The sequence below is a fragment of the Taudactylus pleione genome, unplaced genomic scaffold, assembly GCF_031769625.1.
Source record: "Taudactylus pleione unplaced genomic scaffold, aTauple2 ptg000560l, whole genome shotgun sequence".
Lineage (NCBI taxonomy): Eukaryota > Metazoa > Chordata > Amphibia > Anura > Myobatrachidae > Taudactylus > Taudactylus pleione.
In genome coordinates this window covers 1635543-1658338 of record NW_028284962.1, presented here as the reverse complement: position 1 = coordinate 1658338, position 22796 = coordinate 1635543, and the positions used below count along the sequence as shown (strand labels likewise).

At 43.4% G+C, this 22796-nt stretch overlaps 1 protein-coding gene across 3 annotated transcripts in view; it reads right to left on the bottom strand.

Moving 5' to 3' along the window:
- Positions 1–22796, bottom strand: part of REXO1 (RNA exonuclease 1 homolog) — a 126887-nt gene that overhangs the window by 39781 nt on the left and 64310 nt on the right. For all 3 annotated transcript variants that reach the window (XM_088452953.1, XM_088452954.1, XM_088452952.1), the window contains exons 3-9: positions 15012–15107; positions 14417–14648; positions 7334–7479; positions 6577–6714; positions 6379–6502; positions 4020–4130; positions 958–1095 (exon numbers count right to left, since the gene is read on the bottom strand). In XM_088452953.1, coding sequence (XP_088309079.1) covers positions 958–1095; positions 4020–4130; positions 6379–6502; positions 6577–6714; positions 7334–7479; positions 14417–14648; positions 15012–15107 — 985 coding nt within the window. The remainder of the gene's footprint in view (positions 1–957; positions 1096–4019; positions 4131–6378; positions 6503–6576; positions 6715–7333; positions 7480–14416; positions 14649–15011; positions 15108–22796) is intronic.

The following is a 22796-nucleotide window of genomic DNA, read 5'->3' as shown; positions in this document are numbered from 1 at the left end:
TTATACAAAACTAAGACTCAACTTCAATGGAAGCCTGATCTCCAAACAACTTTTTCCCCAGCAATGGGACATTTTATTTAACTGCTCAATGATTATTCAAATGCTACAATCACTTGAAACTCAAATATAAAATTCTCCATCAGATGTACTTTACCCCCAGCTAAAGCGTAATTGCATGAAGGTCGTTCATATTTTCCACATCTTTTGGGGTGTCCTTCTCTTTGAAAACTAGAGAGTGAGGTGTTTGATCCGGTCTCTAAAGTTTTAAATATAAGGATACAACCCTCTCATCCATCACCCTTTTACACGTACACCCCCCTGATTTAGATGAATACAACTGTTATAATACTGACCCATATTTTCCTCGCAACTAAAACTGCTGTAGTCCAGTTGTGGAAAAAACTAAATTCAGTTTGCATTCTTGATGGAGATGTTAAATGTCCCATATTGCTGCTACCTCGCCATTGATGAAATGGTTCAAGTGGCATGAGTTTGTTTCAGATGGCGAAGGGGCAGAACTGTTAAGTGGTTCTTCCCAGAACCCTTACATTTTTGTCCTTGTGTACTTTATTACTTTACTCAATTTACCTTTTGTTTCTCTTTGTATGATATTTATTATGATATCTTATACCATGTGTACAGTTTGTGACACCTACGTGAATCCCTCCCCTCTTTCCATTTTTCTCTTTCATTTATTTTACCTTTTCCTGCAATTTTAAGTATTGTTTCTTGTTAATGAAAATTCAATAAACGTTGATTAAAAAAAATGTGTAATAGAGCAAATGGGGTGGTTAAAAACAAACAAAACACTTCTTAATGCATTTATTTGTATATGTAATAAACATGAGTAGTGTAAATATATCCTAAATAAATGTAATAAGAGAAAAGCAAATCACATTTACCCAGTTTCATTAAGGAATAGATTTAGAATGTAGTTTTGATAATCTTGGTACTTACAGTCTAAACTTTTTTTTTCCTCTGCAGTAAAAACCACTGCCCTGCCAGGCTTGTCAGGATGTGCCAGTGGGTAGCAATGTTCCTTTAGTTGCTCAGGAGTCAGGATATACTCCTTCAGCTTTCTGTATAAACTGGCATCTAGGTATAAATGGGGGATCACAAAATTAATATGCACAATCTACTGAGGAATTTATTCTAAACATTTTAAAGAAAGGGTATTGGGCAATTTATAAAGTAGAAAAAACAAACCAAAAGGCCAACTTCTGTAGCATTTGTATGTATAACAATACTCACTGCTTCCAATATAAATTCAAAAGGAAGGTCAACACACCTCTAGATAACTAAATACATTTCAACTATTATAAATATTTTTTCTCTTGTGGTTTTGTCTTAGGCATGGGTTAAACAGAAATCACTGCAAACTATGGGGCTTTGCAATTGCAGCATGTTCCGTCTTTTGTATATTATAAACAGTTGTGAAGGAACAAATGTACAAATAAAAATCTGCTTGATCTTAATTAGTTGGTATACAGTTGTAATTTAGCAGTATACCAAGGAGTACAATTATTTATAATTACCAATACTTAATTTTCTTCTAAATGACTCCATGGCAGTCCTTACAATTGGCTAGCTCCATTCTAAGTTAGGTAGAAACAGATCTATATCTTAAGGGGGTGTGTTTTGTTTTTTGTTTTTTTTAATATAATGCAGTTTTTCCCCTTCCCCCGTTTTAGATTAACTTCCAAGTGATCGCTGAAAAATGAAACACTGTGTGGTCATGGAGGATTTAGAAGAAAAGAAATTATGGGTAACTATAATTCACTGTTTTCCCCTTCAATACTCAATGTCAGCCCTTACAATGGGATGCACGTAGTAACACAATACAGAGGGCTACAGTTAAAGAAAGCAAGCCAAATATGCTGCATAATCCAGCATTTATGTTTCAAGGTTGTGTAGAGAGTAACTAGAGGAAATTATATCCAAAGTAATAATGACCAGAGAAGGTATAGATGTCTATCCTAAGGCCAGAGCCTTCTATGCCAGAGATCTTGCCAGTGCTACAGTAGAGTGGGCTCTTAGTATTTATGGCATTTTATTTCCACATTTCATGTAAGCCTATATGATTACCGTACTTCTCTGATACACTGACAAATGGCATGACTGGAAGGGGCATCATTTACCCAGTGTCCTGCTTGAATCACAAATAACTACCATATTCCCACCACACTTTGCATCCCTTGTATTTAGAGAGCGATTACAATTTATATTTGCTATTCACTGCTGCGGGTAAAAAGATGGGAAACCAATCTCTTAGTTAATATGAAATGTAGTTTTCACCTTTTTTTTTTTTTTTAAAACAAAGGTTTAATTACCACTTAATACTGATAAATATTCAGAAAGGTCTGCTTGCACCATAGTGCCTGCAACTCACCAACCCTACCAGCAGAAGAGCACTACATTCAGGGTCAATCATCTTGTGAAGCAATCATGAAATATAGTAGGATGATGAAATATCAACCTGAAAGTGTAGTTCATGTACAGTTTTAAATGAGCCGCAAAACTTGTAGACAGAGTGTTGACAGATGCCCAGGGAAATGAATACAGCAGAGGTCAGTATATCTTATTACAGAAGTTAATAGGCCATTTACTCTGGATTTTGATTCCTCCTGTGCTTTGATCCCAAAGTTACAAAGGACACAAAACCCCCCCGCAAAATGCATCCACCCCTTCTGTCCCAGTCATTTTCTGTAGAATGCAAAAGCACCAAGATTCCCGACTGTTGCAATTATGTCCATTTGAGGACGGCAGAACTTTTTCATCAGCAGCTGAAACATTTCCTGATGGAGAGGCCATTTTCTGGAACAACTTGAAAGAAAGATTGGTGGGGTTCCCAGACAGGGATGTGTAAATAAGCAAGGTTTGCGTGAAGCTGGTTGAGCAGAGCTGAACAGCCATTTCTGGCCCGATTTCTCCCGGCATTACGCTATGTGACCCTGGAAGGAGCCTAACCACAGCCTCAGGTGGCAGTCAGTCCTACGACTAATTCTACTTGCCGTTATACTCGAGTCTCCGGTGCGCGTTGGAGCTGCATCTTTGGTGGATGCTGCGCTCGGGAAGCCCAGACACAACCCGGCAGCCCACATAGCGAGCAGACTCCCAGGGCACGGAGTCTGCCCCAGGAACAAAAATTAAAAAAGTAAAAATTGAAAGATTAAATGACAGGCTGTTCAGCACATCGTTGTCTATACCCCCAGTGTGGATGAAAAAGAAATAAGATTTGTTTTTTGTATTTACAAAAACACACACCCTGCACCTTTAGGAAGAAGCAAACATGAACACAGAATGACAGCAATGACAAATAGAGATAGATAGAGAGATATATATATATATATCTCTATCTATCTCAGATGCCATGAACCAGCTCTCATCCAGAGTCTACAAATGTAAATTCAAACAAAATGATTCAGAAGCGGTACCTAGAAAGTGTTAGTTTAATAGAATGGCATGGAATGAACAGTGAGGGGGGCGATTTATTTAAGCTTGGAGAGAGATACAATTGAGAAAGAGAGACAAAGGGCCTAATTCAGAGCCGGACGCTCTGACCAGAGCGCTCGCTCTGAATCAGGGCCCTCCTCCATTAAAATGGAGCGTCCTCCTGGACGCTCGTATAGCTCTGGGTCACCATCGACAGCTTGGCTGTCGCAGTCCGGGTCTCGAGCATGCGCACGACGGAGCTCCCTCCTTCGTGCGCATGCGCAGTGGGAAACATCGACCCACTTGCGAGCGTACTGCCGCTTGCAAGTGGGTCTGAATGACCCCGAAAGTACTCTCTAATCAGCTTCTAACTTACATGTTGCATGCTGCGTTTAAAAAATGAAAGTGCTGCATGGTTGGTACTTTCTCTATCACAATTTTACCTCTATCCAAGCTTTGATAAATACCCCCTGGGTGCTTTCTGTGCTTTTCTAGTAAACATACACCTATGGGGAAAATGTACTAACCTTCTGTGTGCAGCTTCTGAACCATTTTGTCTGTGATAACAGAGCAATCAGTCTATTTACCTGTCAACTCCTCCTCCCGATGAACACTGCGTTGCACAGAGAAACTGGTTTTTGCTGCCAACTTTCCTCCTAGGACAGACTCGTGGGAAACGGCTTTCTTGTTCTGGATTTCTGAAAGAGCCATAAAAGGTAAAAAAATGTAATTAAGCAAAACAACTTCTTAACATGCATCACTCCTGTAACTATAACTCAATTTAAAAGATAATATTTCAACCATATTTTGTGGCCCATAAGGCCATTACATACTTTTTAGTCTCAATTATTCACCATTTCCTTGGTCACTTCATACTGCTACTACCTGTGGCCTCCTCTCTGGCATGTCCTCTCAAACTTATCCTAAAAGGCTGCTTTCTGCCACTACCTTCACTGATATTGCCATGCTGTCAGAATCATCGTTCTCCAACAAATGAAAAGTCTAGGGAGTATGATCAAACAGTGCTTCTAGCCAGCAAGTATGAAGTTATCTCAACAGTTCAGCAGTGAGCAGATTCCAGGACTTGTTGTTAAGGTAAGGACTTGTTAAGGTAAGATCGGTGAAAGCAAAAACTCAATAGGAATTATTAGGTACATCTTTCTAATACTGAGTTATTTGAATTACGGTCGTCTTCCAAGCAGCTTGAACCAGTCTGGCCTTCTACTCTGGTCGCTCTTATTAACAAGGAGAACACAGCACTGCTGATCACTGGCTGTTATTTGTTTTGTACACCATTCTCTGTAAACTCTAGGTCTATCTGAACCTGGAGATCAGCAGCTTGAGATACTCAAAGTGCCCTGTCTAACACCAGCTATCATTCCACAGTCAATGTCACTTAGAGACTGATTCAGAGTTGGGAATAGAGTAATGCTGGGTACACATTAGATAATATGGTCGTCCGATCCCGCGGATCAGAGCGACATATCGGGTACATCGTCTAGTGTGTACCGATGATATGTGCTCCCACGGGTCGTTAGCGGCATCGCCCGTTGGCCCTACTGCAGGGCCGACAGGGGATGTCGCTAAAGATAAACCAGAAAAATCAATAACCACACTGGTACATAATTGTATAATTATCTCTATTTAATAGTCAAAAAAAAGGACACGAAATTATCATAATTGGAATCTATAACAATTCATAAACCATAAAAAAAAAAAAAATTATGTAATATAATTTATTAATAATTAATTCATTAGGCAATCATAAAATATAGCACAATGTCAAACCATTAAGCTGATACGATAAATCGATATACTGCAACTTAAATTGATGTGTAGCTGATCAATTAATTCAGATCTTAATAAAATAATGTTCTGTTAAAGCCTTGAAGAATACGGTGTCCCAGATTTAGTGTTAAAGCCAATATACTTAAAGTAACCATGTAATAAAGGAAAGCTCTGTCCACCTTTGGAAATCTATCCGTACTGTTTGACTGAGCCACAGTGGAAGCCAGCGTGTCCTCCAACTCTGCATATCCACAGCCCTATAGAGGGATAGTACAGCAATAAATCTGACAGGCAGTTCTCCCGCTGCTCCTCTACTGTGACTCACAGTCAAACAGCACGGATATATTTCCAAAGGTGGATTGTGGATACATTGTTACTATATAAACATGTACTAGATCGGAACTTTCCTTCATTATTTTATTAAGATCTGAATAAATTTATCAGCTACACATCAATTTAAGTTGCAGTATATCAATTGTATCAGCTTAATGGTTTGACATTTGTGCTAAATTTTATGCCTAATTAATTAAGTATTAATAAATTACATTATTTTTAGTACACTCTTGTGGTTTATGATTGTTATGGTTTTGAATTATAATTTTATGTCGTCCTTTTTTTGAATGGTTATTAAATAGAGATAATTATACAATTATGTACCAGCGTGGTTATTGATTTTTCTGGTTTATGGCTTCTTGCGGGGTCAGTTTTTCCCTTTTGCTCATAACAGCTGCAGGTTAATTACAGTCACAGGTGTGGTCTCAGAGCGCTGAGGTTTTCTCTTGTCAATCTCTGCTGTCGCTAAAGAGGTCATGTTGACATGTCCCTCCCCCCCGTCGGACCCATCATCGGGAAGCGTGTATGCACTTTCCGCATGTCTGGTCCAGTCGTCGGTGATGTCGCGCTGGGTACAGTCTAATGTGTACCCAGCTTAATATACAAGTAACTGTGCATCTTGGTTACATTGTTATCAACAATGCAATTATGGCTACAATATTTTAATTTCTATTACAGCCTAGATAAATGAAATGCATAGTGGCCACCGTTACAGTGAAGATTTTTATCTGCTGTGCCTCTCAATGGTTATTTCAAGACAAATCTTCACTGAAAGGTAAAATGTTCACTTTAAATGTAATTATTCCTTAATTATTATATACACACTTGGAGATACAGGCTTTTCCTCTGATCCTTGGCTCCTAAGCTTCTTCAGTGTGTTGACTGCCACATTTAGATAAATATTCCGACTGCTGCTACGGCTGTAGACCACTTTTTCCTCTTCAAGAGCCTGCAAATACAGACAATTTGTGACTTGGACGAAATTAGTGTACCTCTCCTTAAACAATAAACCATGCCACTCACCTTATCAAATGCCTCCTGCTGGGAGACACAAAACTTCAAGCATTCATCAATAAAGAGGTTCAGGTAACGCTGCCTAACAGTAGTTGGTACCTTCGCACCAAACTCATTGGGGATGACTGGTCTCTTCAAGGCAGCACTCTGCAATAAAGTAATAAAATATAGGATTTTTAGGGTGGAGAGTTAGGACTAGTTGCTTTTAAATGGTTTAGCTTCATTTTATAAGCCGCTGGTAATGAAAAAAGACAATTAGGGGACATGTTAAGAGTGTAAAAACAGAAGACATGGTGCAGGAGCAAAATGTCCCCCCTATTAGTATACTTGTTTGAAGGATGTGGTGGGAGGAACCTTTCGCTTTGTTTTACTTTAGAGTATTCAGTGCTCTGGTGATGGGACTCAAGTCTATTAGTTAGCCAGTGTCCACAAAATGGATGATTAATAAATCGAACTCTATCCAAATCTACTAAACTCTTAAATCACCTATCATGCTCATATGGCTGTTATATCAGGGCTGATGACGTTAGCATGCATGCAAGACTGTACTACTTTATCCAAGAACGAACGGAGGAAACTAAAATAAAAATATTTAATCAGATACAGCAAACAACCCTAGTCATGTTGTCGCTTTTGGTCTCATCTGTCTCAGAAGTCAGTGTTGCTAAGTTTTATTGGCCGTCAATCTATACAAGCTTTGGTAGATAATAAGTGTAAATGGACACAAGCTAGCCTACCAAATACTGTTTTTACAAATAAGCCATACCTGCAGAGACGGGGCGTGTGCCTTTCTTTTTTGCACAGTTGAAGAAGTCGTTTTTGATGTCATGCCAGACATTGTCCGCAGTTTTAGAGAAGGGGATGAGCCATTGCATGTTGCAGCACTACCACCTGACGTTGGGTTCTTTGTCTCTGTGTGAAATAATATGTGGCTGTTATATGCCAACATCTGGAAGCCTGCCACCCAATCATTGTACAGAGTTAAAGAAGTAAAAACAAAAAAAAAAAAAACGACATTATAAATATAATGGAGCACAATACAAAAAACACTAGCGTAGATGGACCCCCCACAAAAAAATAAATAAATAAATAAAAGGGTGTGCTGCAACTCAGAAACTAACACTCACTATTGTAGTTACTCTCTGGTTGCTAGAAGTTGCAGCACTTTTTGTCCACAGTAATTGGCATATCAGCTTTTAGAAAAGTACCTCACTGTCTTCAACAGATTCACTTCCATCATAACACTGACATCCACATCTAGAAGTACTTTTTTTCTTTATAAAAATTAGAACATATGTTGGTTTTTACATAGTACACAGTAATATTAAGAAGTATTGGCTTAGACTGGGGAGCAGCGGAGAGCTATACTTCCTATCAAACCAGCAATAGCTGGTTTGATAGTAATAAATAACCATAACTACATTCTATAAAGTAATGGAGAATTTGCTAGTATAGTATACACCAATCAGCCATAACTTTAAAACCTAATATTGTGTAAGTCCCCCACAAGGTATAGACTCCACAAGACCTCTGAATGTGTCCTGTAGTATCTGGCACCAAGACATCAGCAGAAGTTGCGAGGTGAGGCCTCCATGGCTGACATCCCACAGATGGTGGGACCTTGAAAAGAAAAAAAAAAAACTGATCACTTTGAAACAAGTCGGTGGATTGGGAAGTGATTCCGCTACCAGTATTCTGATTAGGTTTTCCGGAGACATACATACATACATACAAGAAAATATATATACACATATTACACTATGAAAAGGAAAAATTATATAATTATATACAAAAAGTAGGGAGAGATGTGAATCGCTCTCAGTTTGTTTTTGCAATGATATCTTTCAAGACTTCTTTGGCCATCTTAAACTGGAGAACATATGGAAAAAATAAAAATTAGTTGAGTTATGGTAGACTAACCTTTGTTAACTCTATTATTTCTTCGAAGTCCATAGGATCCACAGGGATACCGTGGGGATGCAGTTAGCATCCCGACAAGCGGGATGCCGTCTGCCGGCATCGGAATCCCGAGTGCAGAGACAACACCGGCGCCGCAATCCCGACAAGACTCGGGAAGCCGACGTCGGGATCCCGGCAGACAGCCTCCCGATCGTAAGGATATCGGGGACAGGTAAGTATCAGACAAGGGGGGTGGACACTTAGCGGTAGGCTGTGGGAGTGGGGAAGTTAGGGTCAGGCACCCCCAGGGGGGGGGGGGATTAGGGTGTGGGGTAGGGAGGGTTAGTATAAGGGTGCAGGAAAGGAGGGTTAGGGGGTAAATAGGACAGGGGAACCATCAGGATGCTGTCAGTCTGACAGCCGGCATCCCGTCCATCGGTATTTCATACCGAGCCCCATGGGGTGTGTGTGGTTGGAGTGATCCGGGCACCAAAGAGTTAAGCTTTAGCTCCCAGGATGCACTGGTCTTCCTTCACATATATAAGGAGAATCCAACGCTCAAAAGGAAGCATCCTGAGAGGCAAAGATATCAAAGAAGGCATAGAACCGAAGAAAGCTGTGGACAGAAGACCACATGGCCGCCTTGCACAATTGTTCAGTAGAAGCGCCACGCCGAACAGCCCACAAGGGTCCCACAGACAGAGTAGAATGAGCTGTAACCCTGTTTGGTACAGGCAGATCAGCTTGCATGTAGGCCTGAGAGTATCATGTGGAGCCATCGAGCCAGAGTCTGTTTGTTAGCTGGCCAGCCTCACTTGTAAGAGCCAGACAACACAAAAAAAAAAGAATCCGATTTCCTCAATGAATTTGTACGATCCACGTAGATCCGAAGAGCACAAACCACAGCCAAAAGGAAGCTTCATCTGCAGAAAGATCCGAGGACTGGGAGGCCGGAACTACAATCTCTTCGTTCAAATGGAACCGGGATACCACTTTAGGGAAGTACCCAGCCCTGATACGGAGGACAGGTCTTTCCGGATGAAAGATCAAAAATGGGGAGTGACAGGAGTACGCTGCCAAGTCAGATACCCTGCGGGCAGAGGAGATAGCAAGGAGAAAGAGCGTCTTCACTGTCAACCACTTGAGGTCTAGTGAATTCAGAGGTACAAACGGAGGAGCCTGTAGAGCCCGGAGAACCAAGGACAAATCTCACAGAGCCACCAGAGGGACAAAAAGGAGGTTGATTGCGGAGAACACCCTGCAAAAATGTTCTAACATCGGGCATGGGAGCAATCCTTCGCTGGAACCAGATTGACAGAGCAGAAACCTAAACTCTAAGGGAGGCCAGGCGGAGCCAAGGTCTTACCCAGCCTGGAGAAAGGCAAACACCCAGGAGACCATAAAAACTATAGGGTTATTGCCTCTGGGGGAGCACCATTGAAAGTAGCCTCTGTAATAGATGCGGGCTGAGGCAACTTTACGTGCCCTGCATCATCTGGACCACAGAGTGAGAGAAACCCTTGGCTCTTAAGAGGGAAGACTCAAGAGCCACGCAGTCAAAGACAGAAAGGTAATTCCAGAAGCAGGCAGGTACCCTGCACTAACAGGTCCTGCCATAGAGGAAGTGGAAAGGGTGTGTCTATGGAGAGACTCCATAGGTCAGTGAACCAATGTCACCTGAATGAGGCTGGGGCTCAGTATCACCGTGCCACCTTCTTGCTTGAACTTTCGAAGTACCCTCAGGAGGAGGGAGATCAGAGGAAAGAGGTATGCGAAATTGAAGTCCCAGCTCACTGCCAGTGTCCACGTAGGCAGCTGAGGGGTCTCTGGTCGTGTACCCGTACCTGGGGACCTTGTGGTTGTGACGAGAGTCCATGAGGTCTACGCCTGGCAAGCCTCATTTGTCCACCAGGAGTTGAAAGACATCCGGGCGGAGAGCCCACTCTCCGGTGTGTATGTCCTGACTGCTTAGGCAGTCCGCTTCCCAATTGAGGACTCCGGGAATGAACACTGCCGAGATTGCCAGGAGATGACATTCGGACCAGACCAGAAGGTATGCCACTTCTCGCATGGCTGCCCGACTTCGCTTGCCTCCCTGATGGTTGAGATACACTACTGTAGTTGCGTTGTCGGACTGGATCTGAACAGGCCTGCACCGGAGAAGGTCCTGTGAGTGCTCTGTACACTGCTCAAAGCTGGAGAATTTTTATGGGCAGACGACTTTCCGGAGTTGCCCGCCGTCCCTGAAAGGTATGATGACCGATTACCGGACCCCATCCGTGCAGGCTGGCATCTGTAGTGAGAAGTTCCCAATTTGGAATCCAGAAGGGACGACCTTTGTCCAGATGAGACGTCTGTAGCCACCATGAGAGGGAAAGCCGAACCTCCGGAGAGGAGGATCTTCTGGGACCGGATCGTATGATACTGCCCATTCCACCGTGAGAGAATCGGTTGTTGAAGGGTCCTGGAGTGGAACTGGGCATATTTCACCATATTGAAAGTGGATACCATGGACCTGCATTGCTGAGTGAATGGATACCCTCCGATTGTAACGCAAGCTGCACACACGCAAGTGTCAGCTGGCAGAAAAGATTCTCTGTATTTGAGAATCCCCCAGATGTATCATCTGCTTTGTCGAAGATAGGGAGGACTTTTTCCAATTGATGATTCAGCCTTGTGTTTGCAGACAGTCCACGGTCAGCTGGAGATGGCGTTGTAACACAACCGTTGAGTGTGCCAAGATTAAGAGGTCAGCTAGGTATGGCAGGATTCTGACTCCCTGGCATCTGAGGTGTGCCGCCATCACTTTGATAAAGACCAGTGGGGCTGTTGACAGACCAAAGGGCAGGGCCCAAAACTGGGAATGATGCTGCAGAACAGCAAACCGTAGGAACCCGATGGTGGAGTAAAAGGTACATGCAGGTATGCATCCTGAATGTCCAGAGAAATCGTGAAATCCCCAGGCTCCAATGCCAGGACAATAGATATTAGAGTTTCCATGCGGAACTTGGGTACTCTGATAAACTAGTTGAGGGGTTTGAGATTCAGAATAGGCCGATAAGACCCATTCGGCTTCTGAATCAAAAAGAGTGGAATGAAAACCAGTTCCTCTGAGTCGAAGAAATCGGTATTATCATACCTGAACTCAGCAGGGACTGAAATGCCTCCTGGAGGGCCAAGGCCTTGATGGGGTCTGATGGGGGACCTGTACAAAAAAATTGCTGGGGAAGACGCCTCAGGAAAGTGACAGCGTACCCAAGAGACCACTTCTCGGACCCAGGCGTCTGTTGTTGTTTGACGCCTAGGCTTAGGGGCAGCTGCTGATGGCAGAAAGGCAGATTTCGAGGCTGCCATGGTAGCCACAATCTTGTCCACTGACTTGAGACAAGTTTCTATCTTTCTATCTGTGGCCTCTTTAAGGGAGGATGTAGACGACGACGCTAAAGATAGCATAGAGCTTCTGACTAAGCGTGCCACATGCAAATCAACAGTGGGAGGGACTTCCCCACTTAGTACATTCCTTAGTAGGGAGAGGGTAAAAAGACACTAGTCTTTTTGGGACCTGGAACCGCTTGCCAGGAGTACCCCAAGCTTCAACCATGAGCTCAGTGAGCTGTTCTGATTGAAGGAATTCAGCCTTAAACACCTTTTGACGTTTAAACATCAGGGTTTTAGGTGTAGGGGCTGGTTCATCATCTTCTATATTCAGGATTAATTTAACCGCCCTCACTTAAGCAGGAACATCCACTGTTGATTGACAGTGCTCCTCATCCAAGTGCGACTCAGAGAGAACCTTGTGCGTCATCTGCCTCCTCAGAATCTGAAAGCTGGGTGGACGGAGAGGATGATAGTCCGCCTATGTGCCTTGGTGGCTAGAGGTCTGTCTGCCTGTAACCTTTGCTCAGAGGCAGCAGACGATTGAGCCATATTCTGAACGAAGTGGGCATAAACATCCATCCAATGGGGATGCATAGGGGGTAACAACATAGTAGGCTGTAATAGCTGTGGGTACCCCATGGTAGGAGGCAGCATAGGAATTGACAAACGATCCACTAGCTGCGTCATAACCTGGGATAAGGACGACACCCAAGGAGGCTCATATATAGGGGCTGGTAAGGTGGAGTGGTGAACAGATTTCTAACAATTAGCACAGACCATCCTGAAAGAAATCCTGAGGGGGCAAGCCCGCAAAACAGGATTTGCATGTAACCAGCACAGGGACCTCAGCCTCCTGTTTATCCTTGCCCTTGGAAGACATATAAATAGCCAATAAGTAGCACACAATAAGTGTCTAGTTATTTAATGCAATGTGACACTCTTAACAAATACAAGTAAATGTGAAGTACTAATACCCCTACACACATCTAGTTGAGGGTTTGAGAAAGAGCAGCAGGGATATATATAAGTGACAGTCTGAAAGTTTAAAACAGTATTTCAGAACAACAGAGCTAGCAAGTGTCACATACAAAGCAATATATTATATATACACACACACTCAAGCCTCCAAGGGTTGGTAGGATTTGTGCACTGTTTAACCTGGCTCCAGGGAGAAGTATACAGGGAGACTGAACCAGACACTCCTGAGACCTGTAGCTTCATTGATTAATGGTGACTGACCGTCTCATATAGGAGGAGGGCAAGTAGGAGGAGCAACCGAGAAGCAGGAAAACTCTCGTGAGGGATCGCGCTCTCAGCTGGGGGAGGGGCTGCTAGGGGAGAGCCTACCTCCCCACTGATGCATCACTCGCCAGGAGCCGCTGGCCTCTACCTGGTCCCTGACACCGGCTTTTAACTGCCCCGTTAGTCAAGTGGGGTAGCGGACGAACCAGTCGCCCCACTACAGCCTCTTCCGGCGGGACTCCACCGCCGGAAGTAAGGACTGCACAGCACGAGATTCCCCACAAGCGGGGAATTGCCTTACCTGTTCTTCTCCGTCTGCCCATCTGCAGCCCTGGGTCCCCAGTGGAGCGTCTAGCAAAGCAGGTGAACAGAAAAAAAAAAAAGAGAATAACTAATAAAATTAAAAAGCTTGGGACAGCTTAAGCAATCTCCGTTATAAAAGGTGTGACTGATCCTGTCCAGCACCAAACGAAAAATTGTCTGCCTGTGGCTAGGGGCGGGGTATATGTGGAGGAGAAAGAGTGCATCCTGGGAGCTAAAGCTTAACTGTTTGGTGCCGGATCACTCCAACCACACACCCCATAGCATCCCTGTGGATCCCCTATGGACCCTGAAGAAAAATACAGTTTCTTGTTCGGATTCATTGCATTCAGTGGCATATATGGACTGGAATATTCTTTTATAAGCACCAGTGTGTCACGTACCATTTTTATTTTATTTGTATGTGGGTGTTTTGTGACATTTTGGTTTGCATACATAGGCTACTTTTGTGGACCACAGGTTACTGCATTTTACATTTTTATTATAGCCAGCATTAACTTTTTCAGCAATTTGTGCTACAGTATCTCTTCTGTGGGATCGGAACAGATGGGCTAGCCTTCACTCCCCACGTGCATCAATGAACCTTGGGTGCCCAATACCCTGTCACCGGTTCACAGTTGCCCTTCCTTGGGCCACTTTTGGTAGGTACTAACCAGTGCATAGTGGTAACTGCCCACAAGACCTGCTGATTTGGAGGTGCTCTGACCCAGTCATCTAGCCATCACAATTTAGTCCTTGTCAAAGTAGCTCAGTGCCTTATGATTTCCCATTTTTCCTACTTCCAACACATCACCTTCAAGAATGTAATGTTCCCTTGCTGCCTAATATATCCCCACTCCTTGACAGGCGACATTGCAGCGAGATGATGTTATTCACTGTACAGGTCAGTGGTTTTAATGTTATGGCTGATGTGTAGTATGAAACCCCATATACATGGTTATTAATACATTCTGTTAAATTCAGTAGAATATATAGCTCTTCCAGTCAAGGATTTTCTTTCCTTGGTTACCTGATGAGAGCAACTGACAAGAGGAAGATCCGGGCATATGAGCAATTCTCTTCTTTTCTCCCAACAACCTAGGAGAGGACTTCTGGACACTTCTAGGGAGCTGAATTGCCTGCTGCTGCTGAGCCAAAATTTGTGCAGCTTGTTCCTGTGCCTGTTGTATTCTCTGATAACATATCTCCTGGGGGGTAGGTCTACGGTATGGACGGATTACAGGTTTGCTTGGAGAATCAGCCTGGCAGAGAAAATAAAATAAGCATGAATATTGCCTTCTCTGCTGTAGAATGAAAACATGAGGTACTGATCCTAATTCCACATCTACAACACAATGTCACATGGTGAAACGGTGGTCTCAAAAATTGATGCAACTTACAACCAAACAAAGCACCAATTAATGCACACCTAGATTATGATTTAACTTATATTTAAATTTTCAGGGAAGCATAACTCCATGTCCCATACAATGAAACTCGCTCACTTATGTCAAAATTTGAAATTTACAGTTTGAAGCTGTCAGGTTAGGGAAAAAAAAAACAACAACAAAAAAAAAACAACACACAACTGTTAAGATCTAGAATATATAGCGAAAGATACTCACATGATCCACATTGGTGACATGAGAAATCCTCCTCTTCTGACCAGGAAATAATGTAGTCAAACCTAGTTCAGATTTCTCATCACTGTCCTCATTTAACTGTAGGAAAAAAATATTCAATAGGTCTCAAGGTAATAATCAGGCATACTATGTTATACGTTTAAAATAATTATATATATATATATATATATATATATATATATATATATATATATATATATATATATAACAAAATAATAATATATATAGTATAAAATAATGTCCCTCGTAGCCATCTGTCTGTCTGTTCGGGATAAAATGGAGATCCACTGGACGGATTTTGATGCAGTTTCACTATTCTATAGAGCTTTTAGTCGAGAAAGGTTTATACGGTTTGAAACATAATGTATGACAAAAGGTAGCCGCGCAGTGAATATTTTAGTGAAGCAAGTCAATAGAAAAAAAAATGGACGTTCTAGTGCTTTCTTGGCTTACACTGCCTAAACCATGAAAGATACAGTATATCAAACAATGCACTAAATTTTATGCCATGTAGAGATTGATATGTATTATCAGGTTTTTTTTTCCAGAAAAATTGCTGTAAGCCCTGTTTAATGATAAAAAATTTCAGTTCTTTTTTTTTTTTTTTTTAACCATTCCCATTTCATTTATATGAAAAAAAACAGTTCTTTAATTTCAAAATATTGCTACTTATTCACATAGGACCTGATTCAGAGGCGCTCGCTCTGAATCAGGGCGGATTTTCTTTTTAATCCGCCTCCAGGCCGCTGGTAGAACTGTGGGTGACCACCCACAGCTTGTGAGAGCGGCCTGGCGATGGTTGCGATTATCGCGACCATCGGCATTGCGAGGAGACCCTCAGTGATGTCAGTAGGGCCGCCCACAAACAGCAGGCATTCCTTCGGGAATGCCTCAGTTTGTGCACCCACCCCCCCAACCCACCTACAAAAGGGGGCGAGCTGTCGATCAACATCGACAGCTGCCCCGTTTTGTTAAGAGCCCCGGAGCGAGTGAAGTTCTCACTCGCTACGGTGCGTGCGCACTGGACCACCATCGACCCAGTGTCCCCCAACAGACTACAAGATAATGATTTAACACAAGTATAAATTCCCTAATTTCTGTAATATCCAGACCCTGGCACCATAGGGAGTTTCCAAGGCATTCCCTAAGGGAGGAAGGGCTTGGACTTTGCAGATTTACAAACTTTATAGGTTCAATGTCTGTTTTTAGGGATGCCAATTGTGGAACAAAAGTTTTGCAAAGCGTGGACAGATAAACCAGGTAGTAGTCTGCCAACAGCTGTTACATTAGGAACCCATGCCACATGACCTTGCAGACACTCACCAACATGGTGGAATGTGTGGTCATATTTTCTGAAACAGGAAGACTTGCTCCAATATAAGTTTCCCAAGTTAGAAACAATCCATCTGTCTTTTAGCTGGTTTACAGTAGCCAATACCTCTTTTGCACATCATATAGGATTAGCAGTTCTCTTCAAAAAAACAATCTTAAGAGTTCTGACAACATGCAGAAGGAGAAAATAATTCTGTATATTAGAAAACTTTTCTGAAATAAGCTAAGGAATGACTCTATGCTGATTTAAATAGAATTTAGATATTACCTTCCATTGAAATTAAGGCAGTGTGCGAAAGATTGCCTTGTCATTATGAACGATTTAAAAAAAATTTGCAAGAGAGCTCCTAACTTAAAAACCCTTATTTTACTAAATTTGTAAAAGAGGCGGTTTTTCAGGTTAGAAAATAAGAGTTATGGTAGATTTACCATTGATAACTCTTTCTTCAAGGTCCATAGGGTCCACAGGTATACCATAGGATAATGTGGTTGGATTGATCAAGGCACCAGTTAAAGCTTTCAGCTCCCAGGATGCCTCTGGTCCTCCTCCACATATACCCAGCCCCTGGCCACAGGTATTCAGTTTTGTAAACAAGCCCAAGGTAGGAGAAGGAAAGAGGAGAATGAAGAGCAATCGTACTCCAGAAACACTCATACAAAATGAGGGAATCCGTGACTGAAAGAAAAAATTACCCAATGCAGCCAGGTGTGTCAGGGTGGGTGCCCTGTGGACCTCAAAGAAAATGAGAGTTATCAATGGTAAGTCTACCATAACTTGGTTTCTTCTTCAGGTTCCATAGGGATCCACAGGGCTACATTGTGATGTCCTAAAGCAGTTACCCTAAGGGTGGGGACGCTCCTGAGCAGAAAGGAGATCTCGTCGCCAAAAGGAAGCATCCTGAGAGGCAAAAATATCAAGGGGATAGAACCTACGAAAAGTGTAAACAAAAGACCATGTGGCTGCCTTGCACAATTGCTCAACAGAGGCACCACGACTAAATGCCCTTGATGGCCCTACAGACCGAGTAGAATGTGCTGTCAACGTGCTTGGGACAGGGAGATCAGCCTGTGTGAATACCTGAGAGATAATCATACGTAACCATCAAGCCAGAGTCTGTTAGCTAGCCATCCTCATGTTTGAAAACCATATAACACAAAAAGAGTATCTGATTTTCTAAAAGTTTGTACACTCCACATAGATACGGAGAGCACAATCTACATCCAGGGAGGCATCACCTACAGAAAGGTCTGAAGACTGAAAAGCTGGAACCACCATCTCTTCATTCACATGAAAACGGGACACTACCTTAGGAAGGTAACCCTCCCTTGCGTGGAGAACAGCTCTATCCTGGTGAAAAATTAAAAATGGGGAGCGACAAGAGCGCTGTCAAATCAGAGACTCTGCGTACAGAAGAGAGAGGAGAAAAAGTGTCTTTGCTGTCAACCATTTAAAATCTACAGAGTCCAGAGGTTCAAATGGGGGAGCTTGTAGCCCACTTGAGAACCAAAGACAAATCCCACAGTGCTACCGGTGGGACAAAGGGACAGGGGTTTCTCAGAGTTCAAACACCTGGTAAAGGAGCAATCTTTCTCTGGAACCAGACTGACAGTGCAGAAACCTGCACTCTCAAAGTGGTCAGGCAGAGACCAAGGTCCAATCCAGCCTGGAGAAAGCCAGTACCCTGAAAACCCTAAACACCTTAGGGTCATATTTTCTGTGGGAACACCATTGACCAGAGGAATGCCAAACTCTGTAATAGATGTGGGCAGAGGAAGGCTTTCGTGCCCTAAGCATCGTTTGAATCATACAGCTGGAGAAACCCATAAGTTGGAAGACTCAAGAGCCACGCCATCAAAGACAGGCGAGGTAAGTCCAGAAGCAGGCAGGGACCCTGCACTAACAGTTCCGGCCATAGAGGAAGGGGATACAGACTGTCTATGGATAGATTCCATATGTCAGTGAACCAATGACATCTGGGCCAAGCAGGAGCCACTAGTATTACTGTTCCGCCTTCCTGCATACATTTTCCTAAGATCCCTTGGGAGGAGAGAATTTGGAGGAAAGATACACCAGCTTGAAGTCCCATCTTACTGCTAGTGCATCCATGAAGGCTGCTAAGGGATCTCTGGTCCTGAACCCATACCTGGAGACTAGGAAGTCTGCTTCCCAATTGAGGACTCCCGGGATGAATATTGCCCGAGATCGCCGGAAGTTGACGTTTTGCCCAAATCAGAATATTTGAAACCTCCCTCATGGCTGCATTACTTTGCGTGCCTCAGATTGATATAGGCTACGGTGGTCACGTTGTCGGACTTGATCTGGACCGGCCTGCCAAGGAGCAGGCCCTATGCCACGATGAGCGCTTTGTATACCGCTCGAAGCTCCAGAATGTTTATGGGCAGATGACTTTCCTGATTTGTCCGTCTTCCCTGAAAGGTGCGATTACCTGTCACTAACCCCCATCCGCGAAGACTGGCGTCCGTGGCGAGAAGCACAGAATGGGCGTCCTTTTTCCAGATGATCCTTTTGGGGAGAGGGAGAGAGAGACACAGACCTCTGGAGTGAGAGAGATCCTCTGAGACCTTATTAGATGATACAGTCCGTTCCACCTGGAGAGAATCAATTTTTGCAGAGGCCTGGAATGGAACGGAGCATATCCCACCATGTCGAAGGTAGATACCATCGACCCCAGGACCTGCATCGCTAATAGAATGGACACTTTTCGTTTGCGTAGCAATTTGCATATTCGCAATGATAGGGCCACAATTTTGACAGAAATACCCTTTGTTCCTCAGAATCCAGAAGTGCTCCCAGATGTATCATCTGCTGTGTTGGAGAAAGAGAGTTTTTTCCAATTGATGATCCAGCCATGCTTCTGTAGGCAGGCAATGGTCAGTTGGAGATGGTGTTGTAAAACAGCTGGAGACTGTGCCAATATCAGAAGGTCGTCCAGATATGGTAATATTCGGGTTCTCTGACACCTGAGGTAGGCAGTCATAACCGCCATTATTTTGGTAAAGACCCGATGATAGACCAAAGGGTAGTGCCTGAAATTGGTAATGTTGTTGCAGGACAGCAAACTGTAGAAATTGTTGGTGGGATGGCGTAATAGGCACATGCGGATACGCATCCTTAATGTCAAGGGAAACCATAAAATCCCCAGGCTCCATTGCCAAAATAATTGACCGAAGAGTTTCCATACGGAACTTGGGTACATGGATAACTTGTTGAGGGTTTTCAGATTTAGAATAGTGCGATGAGACCCATTCGGTTTCTGAACCAAAAATAGATTTGAATAATAATCCCAGTACCTGTGTTTCAGCATAAAGGGGTTATCACTCCTGTCTGCAGCAGGGAGTAAATGGCCTCCTGAAGAGGGCTCTGAATCAACTATTCAAAACATGATGCTTGGTAGGATATAGAGCACTATATACCTGGCCCGTGGGAGAGGTCTACAGGGAGGCTAACCCAAAGCCTACTGAGACCAACAGCTACAGCAGCGCACAAATAGTGGACTGTGAGTGTCTTATATACACAAGGCAGGTAGGAGGAGTGACCCAGATGCGCGAAAACCCTTCAAGGATCTGTGTCTAGATTGGGGGAGGAGCTGCAGAGGGAGAGCCTACCTCCCCTAAGCTGCATCAACCAGCCAGGTACGCTGGCCACATGGCAGCAGAAGCGTCTGCTGCCGGTCTCGGGCGTCAGAAAATAAGGCCCCGTGGTCTAATGAGGACGCGGATGCAGATGATCCGGGCCCTCACTGCAGTGGCTTCCGGTGCGTCTTCGGCGCCGGAAGCAAGGACTACTGCACGCGATTCCCCGTAAGCGAGGAATCGCCTTGACATCTCGGTGCGTCCGGGCCCCTGCATCACTGCTAGCAAGCTCTGCCGTGACCCTCCAAAACCACCAGAGATGTTACTGATGTTGCAGTCCGCCGGAGGTAGACAGAGTCGCAGTGCATGCATCTTAATTCAGACACTCAGTACTGCTTACTCAAATACATAGAAAATAAAATACAACATAAAATGAAAGCTCAGGACTGCCTGAGAACCTGAAGAAATTTAAAGTTCAGATTCTAAAAGTTCAAATCTGGATGTTGTAATGCCATCAACACTACATTTAGATCCTACAGAGCTACCAGAAAGTATGACAGTGCAGAAACCTGAAACTTTAAATAGTTAAATCTCAAGCAAACTTCTAGGCCTTTCTGCAGGAAATGAAGTAACTTCTCAAAATTAAGTAGTGAAAACCCCCTTCAGGTCACACCAAGAAAAGTAATAAAAAACCATAACATTACTATACACTATTCATACTATATCTATATCCATCATATAAGGGGGTTAAATGTCTGTCAGAAGACGCACAATGAAAGCAGGAGGGAGGCCTAACCCCTCCCCTCACAGCTCTCACTGGCTGTATGACTCTCGAACGCAGCCTCTCTTCTCATGTTTTCTCCTGTCATTGTCGGGAGCCGGAACAAGTTTCCTTCCATAGTGTTTATCACAGATCTCAGCGATTCAATGCTGATGCTGTGGTCTATCTATGGATGTTCAGGTCTAAATAAAATGTCAACATTTTCTGGAGCTTTAGAACAGGAATAAGTACTCCTGATAATAGGAGTTTGGTCTTTACTTTTATCAAGACCTGTTGCTTTAGTCAGTCTTGGGTTAAAGAAAAAATAGTCTTAGGGGCCTTAACAATTGTAAAATGTAGCACTGATCCACGATTCCCCTCACTGTACTGTAGTGGAACTGAACCACTAGTTCATGAAAAGATGATAAGGCCCCACCACAACAGAACCTGGTTGCCTGTCATGCTGATCGTATTTCTGTAGGTTTTGCAGTTTGTATCTTATCAGACTGCCTGTCAACTTTCCAAACTTTAAGCCAAATATTATGAGTTCCCACACAAGAGGCATAGATCAGACTTGCATTCAGAGCTGTATCAGCTATGTATTTGGATGCTTCCTGTATTTGTGTGAGCCAAGTTAATCACATTCTATCATTTTTTTTCAATAATTCAACTGAAAAGATGTTGGAAAATAAACAGTTTATTTTTTCTTTTAAAAAAAATAAAGGAAACCGCAGAAGCACCATGTGACCTGAATTTTATGGGCGTGATGCGCAGCCCTCACTAAAACATCAAATCCCGGTCTTCCAGAACAATTTTTGACCAGAGCAGTGCTATTATGCAGCTTGCCTGGGCTTGCACAAGATTCTAAAAAGGTCTCTTAATAAGAAAATGTGGACATGGCAGAAAGACTGGGTAAAGTTTTTTTACCTTAAGGGGGGTATCCACTTGTAGATATACAAACGACAGCACGATTACAACATTGCAATCGTGCTGTTGTTTATATAGCTAGTGATGTGTTCACTCGTTCAGTCCCGGCACATCCCTCATCCCCGCACATGCTGACGAGATTGTCAGGTTGACCTGCATGTACGGACGATGTCGGATGTCAGAAGCGTCCAGCGGGCACGCGCATCGCTGGTCGCTTCTGACCAAAACATGCCCGATGCATGGGCGATTTGCAAGCGATTGCACGATAACTATGTCGTTATCGTGCAATCGCTAGGCTAAATCGCTAAGTGGATACCCCCCATTAGGTTTTTCAATTTTTATTGCACTCTGCACACGTAAATGGGACATCGAAACAGACTACAAATTTGAACTTAAGATTTTTATCACAGGAAGTGTTTGAGTTATAAGGGCTTGAAAATGTCAAAAATTAACAAATTTCAGCATTTGAGAGCATAAAACCAAGTTTTCTAAGGCCAGGATTAAGATCTTTTCAACAAAACATGATGTTTAGCACATAATAGGCTTTGATTTGATATCAAAGGACTGGGTTTAAAGAAGTCAAAAGTTTAACTTCACAGGGGGCAATCTAATTGTTTTTTAAGGTGCTCTAGTTAATAGCGCATAAAATGGCTAAACTAGTCATTCAGATGCCGGGCAGTGGGCGTGGCCACAATAAAGGGGGTGTGTCTTTAAGACGCGTCCAATTTTCATCACTCTTGGGTGCGTGCCGGGATGCCCCCAAGCTCTCCTCTCTGAATAGATGCCGGGCGCATGCGCCTGGCATTCATTCACTGGCTGTGACCACAGTACCTCTATTTTCCCCACCTGCAGGACACTGCGGCCCGAGGGTGGGGACGGCACAGGCAGGCTGTTTTAGCGGGGTGCCACCAAGAGGGACAGGGAACATTCTCAACTTTAGAAATTGGGTAGGGAACAGTGCCCCGCTAAAACAGCCTACCCATCTAAAATTCTAATTAGGGCGCCCAAACAGCAGTTTGGGCTCCCAAAACCAGGACTTATCCCACATTTCTGCTCTCTGCCTCAGGCGGGTACAAGCAGAAATGCCAATGACTATAGTGCCCAAACAAAGCAACAATTGAATCGCTTATCGTTTGTACCAAACTTCAAGTTGG